The 9,576-nt window shown below is 33.1% G+C and overlaps 2 protein-coding genes across 3 annotated transcripts; one reads left to right on the top strand and one right to left on the bottom strand.

Moving 5' to 3' along the window:
• Positions 1 to 3,309: 3,309 nt before the first annotated feature.
• On the bottom strand, positions 3,310 to 4,308 carry LOC111003603 (B-cell receptor-associated protein 31). The gene has a single exon (XM_022274208.2). The coding sequence runs from the start codon at positions 4,044 to 4,046 to the stop codon at positions 3,426 to 3,428; it is 621 nt and encodes a 206-aa protein (XP_022129900.1). The 5' UTR covers positions 4,047 to 4,308; the 3' UTR covers positions 3,310 to 3,425.
• Positions 4,309 to 4,371: 63 nt separating this feature from the next.
• On the top strand, positions 4,372 to 9,573 carry LOC111003591 (metaxin-1). 2 transcript variants are annotated; one of them, XM_022274190.2, is made up of 6 exons: positions 4,372 to 4,567; positions 4,640 to 4,786; positions 5,090 to 5,359; positions 5,650 to 5,884; positions 6,267 to 6,421; positions 9,022 to 9,573. In XM_022274190.2, the coding sequence occupies exons 1-6, from the start codon at positions 4,490 to 4,492 to the stop codon at positions 9,133 to 9,135; spliced, it is 999 nt and encodes a 332-aa protein (XP_022129882.2). In that variant the 5' UTR covers positions 4,372 to 4,489; the 3' UTR covers positions 9,136 to 9,573. The 2 variants fall into 2 exon arrangements, with proteins under 2 accessions (XP_022129882.2, XP_022129883.2); XM_022274191.2 differs by lacking the exon at positions 9,022 to 9,573 and adding an exon at positions 7,042 to 7,526 and having other exon boundaries at positions 4,373 to 4,567.
• Positions 9,574 to 9,576: the final 3 nt, after the last annotated feature.

Below are 9,576 nucleotides of genomic sequence, written 5' to 3'. Positions count from 1 at the left end.
AAACATAAACAAAATAAGATAATTACACAATAAAATAAAATAAAATTACAAAGAAGGTTGGAACTTAAAATAGAGAAAAAGAAAAATCATCAGCAAAACAACGAATTACGTACGTAGCTAGTTAGCGTACCTACGGGTTTGAGAAAGGCACCCAACAATGCTTTTTCTAAAACCGATCAGCCCACTACCGATTATATCCAGCTCCGGATTAGCTGTGTTCAATCCGTTATATTTTCGAAGAATTCGAATGAGAGGTGCCTGAACTCCTAGGTTGGTTTTGGCAGAAGGAACTTGAAAAATATTGATGATTTTAGACCTAGGGAACGAGTATGGGACTACAATTTTAATACCCTGTAAGAGGTCACTGCTCTGTATATGATTATGCAGCAATTTGTGTAAAAAGGTAACACCGGCCAAAGTCCTCCGATCATACAGTGAAAGCATATAAATTTTTTTAAGCCGCTGTTCGTATGGGTGCCTATGAGAGAATCCTCTGCTTTTGAACGCTAAGTGTCGCGTAAAAGATCTTTGAATGCTTTCAACGCGTTGCGAATGGATCGCATATAGTGGATTCCATACAATACTGCCAAATTCCACATGACTGCGCACCAGAGCATTGTACAAAATTGTTTTAGTCTTTAGGAAGTATTCCACTTTAGGAGATGTTCGTACTTTAGGAATAATTGGTTGTAGATAAATAAAACTCCCTAATAACTTGCCGAGAAGAGGTTGAAGATGGAACTGAGTATATAAGCGTGTATATTGAATCTTGAATATGGAATGAATAATATTTTACAAAAATAGATACATTTGTATAAAAAACTTGAACTATCCTTAAAAGTAGTAATGACATGTTAACTTAAAACGTTCAGCCAATACGCGCAGGGTGTGGTCGAAAGGGATCTTTCGCTACCTGACTCGTGTTTCAACAAAAGCGAGGCGCGGCAAAAATTTGACCGACAACGACGAAACGACATAACGTAAACAGCTAATTTGGTCACCTACAAGTCGTACAACCAAAGCAATCTGCATTCCGTTTAAGAAATCCAAGCATTCGTGCGGATGCGGTGACTACTTTATTGACCTGTGATATAAACGTTAGTTTTTTGTCAATAATAACACCCAAATCACGAATCTCCTGAACCTCCTTCAATGGTGCGCCGTCAAGCCGATACACAGAAACAAGTGGTTTTTTTTCCTTGTGTATTTAATATGAAAGCACTTGTTTATATTGAGAATCATACCATTTAAAAGGCACCAATTTTGTATAACATTAAGGTCACTTTGAACTAGAGCAGCATCACTGACAGAGTTAATTACTTTATAAACTTTCAAATCATCAGCGAAGAGAGACGCTTTACAGGGCTTTATATGATTCCTAACGTCATTGATAAATAATAAGAATAGCAACGGTCCCAAATGGGATCCTTGACGAAGACCAGATCTCGCAATGTAGGGAGTAGACTCAGCGCCACCAACAACAACTGACTGAGGCCTGCTACAAAGATATGACTTAAACCAGTTCAGCAAATTTCCTCCTATTCCATAACCACGTAGCTTCTGGATAAGTAACGGGTGGCTAACTTTGTCAAAGGCATTGCTGAAGTCGGTATATATGGCATCAATCTGGCACTCACGATCTACTTTCAGTCACAAAAGACATGAGGTTTGTTTGAACTGAACGGCCTCTTCTAAAACCATGTTGCTCATCGATGATACAGCCGTCAACACATTTGTAGATTATGGGATACAGGACAGACTCGAAGAGCTTGGAAAAACAAGATAAAATACAAATAGGACGGTAATTTTTTACATCAGTGATATCTCCTTTTTTATACACAGGTACAACACGAGACATTTTCCATACATCAGGAAAAACACCATCTTTATGAGATCTATTATAAATAATGGTTAGGGGGGATATCATTGAAAGCGTGCAAACGAAGTTCCTTAGAAATATATATAAACAAAGGTACAATGTTTTTCCTTTCATGTACCCTACTAAGTTCTTGATGGGGGTATTGGGGTACAATTCATTTGAGCTTCCAAGGGCTGTGGTCAGATTTGAACTTGTGTCTGAAGTCGAAACTCTACTACGTGGAGTTTGAGACTGGGGCAGAATAAACCTAGTCCAATTTAACTCCAAGAAGACACAAGTTTGCGCTTCTCTCGCTCTGACATATCGAACGACTTTCAGTTATGCGGTCTTGCACTTCTGCGCACTTGACCGTATTCAACGAAAAGCGGTTCGAATCGTCGACGACCAATCCCTCTCCGAGCGGCTTGATCCTTTGGCGTTGCATAGAGATGTGGGGTCACTCTGCATCTTCTACCGCATTTACCATGGAAAGTGTTCACAGGACTTGTTAGCGTTAATACCTGCAGCGGAGTTTCATCATCAGACGTCGACGCAGAATACAAACCAGAGACTACATACCATCCGTATCACCTTGACGTCCGTCGTTCCACAACTGAGCGTTTTTCAATGCAGTTTTTTCCTGCTGAGCTGAACCATCGGCCTACTAAAGTATATATGAACCAATTTGACTTAAGAGTCCTTCAAGAAAAGAGCGTACTAATTCTTAAAAGGATGGCAACGCACTTGCGCACCCTCTGGCATTGAGAGTTCATGGGCGGTGGAAACACTAAACATCAGGTGAGCCTCCTGCCCGTTTGCCCCATTCTACAAAAAAAAGTCTTGGATATTGACTTACATGACTGCCTCTCAGCCTCAATGTTTAATTTTAGAGTTTGCAATAATTGGTTTTTCACATAAATGTTAAGCATATACAAGGGTTGTTTAATAAATGTGTGTATTTTATTTTTACATTTTATTGAACATTCATATCTGTACAATACTTTGAAAATTTATCTTTTTTAGATCACAATATCATATACATTAAGTATTAAACAATCAAACTAAGTAACTCATTCTATGAATTGAAATCACACTAAAAATACATATCAACTATTTAAACCATATTTAGCAATATTAATAATCATATTAATGATATAACAAAACAACAAATACACAGCCAAATGTTACAAATGTTAATTTAAATTGTCATGGTAGTTTAATTTTTACAAACCACTTACAAAATTACAATAAAGAAAGCTTATAAAAAAATATATTAATAAAACATAAAAATTGGTAGTTTTAGTTTTAAAGCTACTTGCACAGTAACTTATGGGCATAAGTGCAATAACAATGCATTAAAATAAAGTATCATTATTCCTATGAATTTCAGCACCACACATAACAACATTTAAGTAAATGTGGCACAAAAAGTAAACTCTGCATTTTCTATCTAATACATACAAATTACAGTACAAAAAATTCACTTTAGCACTAGTATAAGAGTTATTATAGTGGCATTTAATTACTTTTACTTTAAGTAATCTCACTTAGTTATGGCAGTGAGATATTATTCATCACCTTGTCCATTTTTGTGACCTTGCATTTCTTCATATTTTAATCGCCACATTGTAGCTTCTGCCTCTAATTCTTGAACTCTTAACTTTTGTTCATCCAATAATGCCTTAGTCAATGTAAACTTATGTGTCAATACTGCAATGTCTGAAGCATCTTCAATTCTATTTTCAATAAGAGTTGACTTAGCCATTTGCACAGTGTCTTCAGCCTTCATTATTATTTCTTGAGCCTTTAACTCAAGTTCATGCTGTATAATGATCATGGTCACAAGTCTTCTTATTACAAATGCAAGAAATATCGCAAAACCCGTAATATAAAAATTTCTTTGTGCTCTAAATAATTTAACATTACCTTTCATTTCATTAGTAAGATGAACATGATCAGTTGTGTGAGAATATTTACGCATCTCTCTGACGGCATCCATTAGGAATAGCGCAAGAACTCCCAGAAGAACATAGAAATATACACCTGCCTGTTGTTGAAACATGGAGAACAATCGAGAACGAAAAAAGGAATGCCATTTTCTAGGGCTAAATATTGGTAGAATCATTACAGTAACTATGGCTATTTCAAAATAAAGATAGCCTGCGATAAATGTCCATTGAATCGACATTGTAATATGTTTATATAATATTATAAATAAAAAAATGCGAAGCCGGTTGCACTACTTTCTTGTTACTTGCACAATCACTTTATAAACGAGTTTCCCCAAAGGTTTATATGACGAAGGTCGTGTTCAATGCCAATTCAAAATGGGCAATATGAGACGTTCAAGCAAACATAATATACATAGAACAAAAAAAACATTTAAATTAAATAAAACAGTGCGATTTTTTCAGATTATTTATGTAATTCTAGAAACAAAGTACATTTCACATTTGAAGGTAACAAATGACATTAACCTCTTTCTGTCAATTATCATTTCATGGCAGCAGTCAATTGTCAGGCCTTTCCTCAATCAGAGTTCAGAACTTCAGACTATTAATATTGCTGAAAAAAATTATAATATTCTGAAATGTTATTTAAATTTTCAATTTCTTTAGAGTTGTGCTAATTATGAATAACATAGAACTTGATATATGGCGAGGAGAATGGGGCCTTGCCTCGATAGATATAGAATGCCTTAAAGTTTTAGTAAGTTCAAATGCTAAATTTATAATATAACCTTTCCTATACCAACCGGTGAACAACTTTTTATTATTTCAGACATATATGAAATTTATTGGTGTACCTGTGCGAGTTCGAGAAGTAAGCAATCCATTCTTCACACCAAAAGGAACATTGCCTGTTCTGAGAGACGGTAGAAAAGCACTGACGAATTTTGAAGAAGTTGTAGCATATTTAAAATCTCTAGTAAGTCTACTGGCGAGTGAACTATTTAAATTTTAGTTAGATCTAAAGAGTTTGGGTTATGTATACTGAAGATAAAATAATATTTTATTACAAAACAATGTGTGGTGAATTACATATTTACCACAAGTCTGTGATCCCTTACATTGTAGCCTAAAATAGCTAACAATGACTAAAAGGTAATTAAATCTCTCTATAGAGGAACAGTTGGTGCGGAGCTTCAATTTTGATTTGACATATCCTATGTTTCTATTCAAACTGCATTAAGTGAAACAGTGTCAAATGTTTGGTCTTATGTTTTTTTAGGATTATAGCACAGATGTTCATTTGAATACAAAGCAAGCAGCAGAAGCCAGTGCCTTCACACAACACATTAGAGAGAAGCTTTATCCTGCTTATCAGTTTGCATGGTGGGTTGATGAAAAGAACTATGCAGATCTAACAAGACCAACATATGCTAAGGCACTTCAGATTCCCTTCAATTTTTATTATCCATCTAAATATCAGAAGGCAGCAAAGGAAATGATTGATGCACTGTATGGAGAGCATACAGATTTAAGAGAAATAGAGAAAACTGTAAGTTTAGTTCATTTATTAATTATTTGGTTTACTCTACAATTTAAATAAGCAAAAAGTTGTAAGTTCAAGTTGCCTCTTTCCAAAGAAAAGCTTTTTATGTGTTTCATTGTTTTGTAAGTTGCTGAGTATTAGATTTAGGGAAACAAATATTAATATTCATTCATTATAATTTAATTGACTTTAGTACATGTACAACAATGACTTGCGACATTTAGGGAGAGAAATTAAAAGAAACTCATTTTACAATTAATTTACCGAAACATAGACAAACAATCACAATGTTTCAGGTCTATAGTGAAGCTGAAAAATGCCTTAAAACACTGTCTGATCGGCTTGGTGAAAGTGAATATTTCTTTGGCAATCGTCCATCATCATTTGATGCAACTGTGTTCGCATACCTGGCACCTTTATTTAAAGCACCTTTTCCGAATGGGACTCTGGCAAGCCATGTTAAGGGCATTGCTAACCTTACAAGATTTGTTGCAAGAATAAATCAAAAGAATTTTAGGCATGTCACTGATGGTGAGTATTTAAAAAAAGACGCAAACAATATTTATTCTCACTTTGTTCCATTAAAGATAAAAAATCCACTAATAACACAATACATAAAAATTATAAGGGATGCAATGGGCGGTCTTATCTACAACTAACAAGCAACCCGTAAGGGAATACCAGAAAAAAGTAATATAAGAAGATTATTATTATAGTATTACAGTATCTAAAATATCTCAGACTAAATGAAGCTTCATTATAAATTTTCTTTGTTTAATCTTTATGAATCAATTCAATTATTTGATAGCATAGTTATTTTTCACAGTTGGACAAATTTCTATAAAAATTACTATACACATTATAGGTAATTAACTATAGCAGAATTCTGCTTGATTGTTTTATTTTATTACAGAATTCAACAAACAAAATGCAAAGAAACAGTCAACAGGAACCCAATCTGACCGAGAAGCTGCTAATTTTCCTAATCAGACTCGAAATAAGATATTAGCTGCCATATTTGCTGGTATTGCCATGACAGGCTATGCTGTTGCAAATGGCATGTTTCAGGTGAGATTACTTACCATCATAATATATATACAAACAATTTCCATTTAACTATTTTAATTTATTGAGATTTAAATTAATTCCGTTTTTTTTTTCTACAGTCCTCTTTTTTTTATTTATTTTATTATGTTCACTCAAGTTTGATTTTTTATATGACTTTACCATCCATTAAATAGTGGTGAGAGTTAAGGCAGTTTAATACAAAAGTTCATACACAAACACACATGCTAGTCTGAAACTATAGCCGTTATTAATTATCATAGGATTCAGAGATGCATTTTAGACAAGTTCTAAAGTAGAAAATTATACAAAAGGCAAAATATATTCTTAGTGTAATTTAACCTACTATCATAAAAAAGTGAATTAATATTAACTGTTTAAAATATTAAAAACCATTTGTACCTTTGTTCTTAGCCTCAGATTTATTAATAGTTTTTCTTAATAGACAACTAGGTTATTAGCCTTCAGAGTATTATAATTATATATTGCTAAGTATTACATCCATATACCAAAACAGTATTTTACCTGTACACTATGAAAAACATTTATCATAGAAGCATAATATATCTCTGTTCGTATGTTAAAGTTGTAATCTTATTCATTCTCATTTCTCTGTTTGTCAGGAGTTGAAAGAGTTTGAGCATACGCAAGACTACAGCGATATGTTTGAGAATGAAGCGGACGACAACTGACAGGCTGTCCTTGTCGCAGAGCGGTCTACCCATAGACATTTATTTTATTATTTTATCAAACATTTTATGCCCTTATAATTCTCCATATTGCGAGAGAACTTTGAGTTATTTTTAGTTACTGTCAATACTAGCTAGTTTTTTTAAATTATTTTTGTTTTACGGGTTAGACGCTGTATATCATATAGAATTATGATTATATAACACGCGGAAACTGTTTTGTTTTATGTCACAATTAATATTGTACACTCGCCATTCCAATGCTATTTTATTTACCTCGATTGTACAATGAAGTTAATTCAATTTTTAAAATTGCCAAACATTTGGAAATTATGGTGTTTTTTCTTTGCTTTTAATTTATTTTTAAAGGGAAAAGCACTTACTACAATTTACACGTTTAGCAACTTTACTGTTCCTAGGAGTTATTTATATTTAAATATCAGTAGGTAAAATATCTATCGCTGAATGCAAAATTTTTTTTAATACAGTTGCTCAAAAAGCGGCATATTGCAGGGAGGTATAGCGTTCGGAAAGTGGGCTATTACACACTCGTGCTTTTTCTTTGCCATTCCCGCACTCGTGCGTTTTCTTTGCCAACTGTCAAAACAATGTGTATTAATAAGAAAAAACCAACCACGAAGGTTTTATTAAAAAGATTCATAGAAGTTTTTATAATATATGATTTCTAAATATTATAATAATTGGATTCAATAAGTTCGGTTAGGTTTCTTTTCATTTCATATCAATTAAAAAAATATTAAAAAGAATTTTATAATATATGCAAATACGTATTTTTAAAAAGTTTACTAATAATTGGATTCAATAAGTTAGGTTAGGTTTATTTTATTTCATATCAATAAAAAAAATATTAAAAAGAAAAAACTAACCATGAAGTTATTACTAAAAAAAATCACAGAAGTTTTTATGATTCATGCAAATTCTTAATTCTTTGCGGTTGGCGCCATTTTCCAAAAATGTTCTTTCGAGTTGAGTTATTTGTTGCACAAAATGAGTAATTTCGACGATATTTTATTTGAATGAATACCACCCGAACTCAGTATAATTGCACAAAATGCTTCGGAGAACAATTTACCGGAAATATATAACATATCTACATGCAATGGATTTATTCCGTAGAGAGAAGAGAAAAAAAGTAAATAGTTTAATTAAATTGCTTAATTTTTTCGCAACTGTATTAAAAATAGTCGTTCAGTACACGTGCGGAACCGTCATTGCAACTTGTCCCGACTGTCAACCCTCACCTTCGGCTGCGCCTCGGCTCGGGTAGACATTCGTCGGAACTCATTGCAATGACAGGCTTTCCGCACTTGTAATGAAATATACTATTTCATTATTATTGCCGCTTGTCACATATTTAGCAAGGAACAAAACAGACTGGCTAAGTGCATTTATATTTAAAGCAATAATATATGTAACGATATTTGGAATGGTAAATAGAAAGGATTCGTAGAACAACTGTCATATCTAGTAAGATATGACAGAATAGTTCTCTATCACTGAATTTGATCAAAGGTTAAAGGTTTGTGATGATGGGAAGAAAAGTAAAGGAATAGGCATCATTAGGTGATTATGAATAGTGAGTAGAATGTGATTTTGTTTGAGCTGAAGAAAGAATTTGTTTTTGAGTGAATAAAATATTGTTTGTTGATTTCGTCTTTTATTTTCCAATAAAAGTTCTTGGGTTTTTATTCAGTCCAAACATTTTTTGTCGGTGGTGAATTTGCAAAATTTAAATGTGAATTTAAATGATCTCTACACTGTGCATCCGTGACCATCACTAAACATCAGATGACACTACTATAAGTAATATTGAGCAGAGTAGGATGTACACAAATTTATATAAATACCACATATCAGAATATTTACTTGTTTAATAACGAATACCACTTCCAGCGATGGTCATCATGGAGTTGGCAGAAAACGGTGTCGCTCAATCGGTTCCGAATAGCGAAGAAACATTTCGAGAAAATTAAAAGGATCAAAGCTGCAAAGGAAGAATCTGTCTAGTATAATAACATTAAATTAGGATAATTGTTTTTGGAGTTTATGGCCTGGTATCAAGGCCTTTAGGGCAAAATTAAGACAAAATTGATCTCAGGGGTTGCCACTAATTTTATTTGTTAAACCAAAAGGTACCATAGACATTAGACCTATCATATGAGCTGGTAGGTCCAATTGTTATAGCATTCGTATTCATAATATTATAATTTACTTTGCCAAGCTTCATAGATGAAAGGTTTTAGAAGAAATTCTGTTCATTTCTTTCATGAAGTTTCTACTGACGCCACATTGAAAATACTTTGATATAAATGATTTAATTTCTTGAACATACAAAGGAAATGTTACAATCGCAAGTATATAATATATTATGATGAATGAGTAAAATTTTGTGAAGTTAAAATATTTGGTTACTATGTTATTGCTATGGAACTGTGTTTCTAAAATGTA

Source organism: Pieris rapae, chromosome 5, assembly GCF_905147795.1.
Source record: "Pieris rapae chromosome 5, ilPieRapa1.1, whole genome shotgun sequence".
NCBI lineage: Eukaryota > Metazoa > Arthropoda > Insecta > Lepidoptera > Pieridae > Pieris > Pieris rapae.
The sequence above is the reverse complement of the archived record's forward strand: the minus strand, read 5'-3'. Positions and strand labels throughout refer to the sequence as shown.

Excerpts from the sequence above, each read along its gene's own strand:
- LOC111003603 (XM_022274208.2), bottom strand. The coding sequence starts at position 4,046 with ATGTCGATTCAATGGACATTTATCGCAGGCTATCTTTATTTTGAAATA.
- LOC111003591 (XM_022274190.2), top strand. The coding sequence starts at position 4,490 with ATGAATAACATAGAACTTGATATATGGCGAGGAGAATGGGGCCTTGCC. Across the intron at positions 4,787-5,089 it reads TAGCATATTTAAAATCTCTA|GATTATAGCACAGATGTTCA; the intron begins GTAAGTCTACTG and ends ATGTTTTTTTAG. Across the intron at positions 6,422-9,021 it reads TTGCAAATGGCATGTTTCAG|CGATGGTCATCATGGAGTTG; the intron begins GTGAGATTACTT and ends TACCACTTCCAG.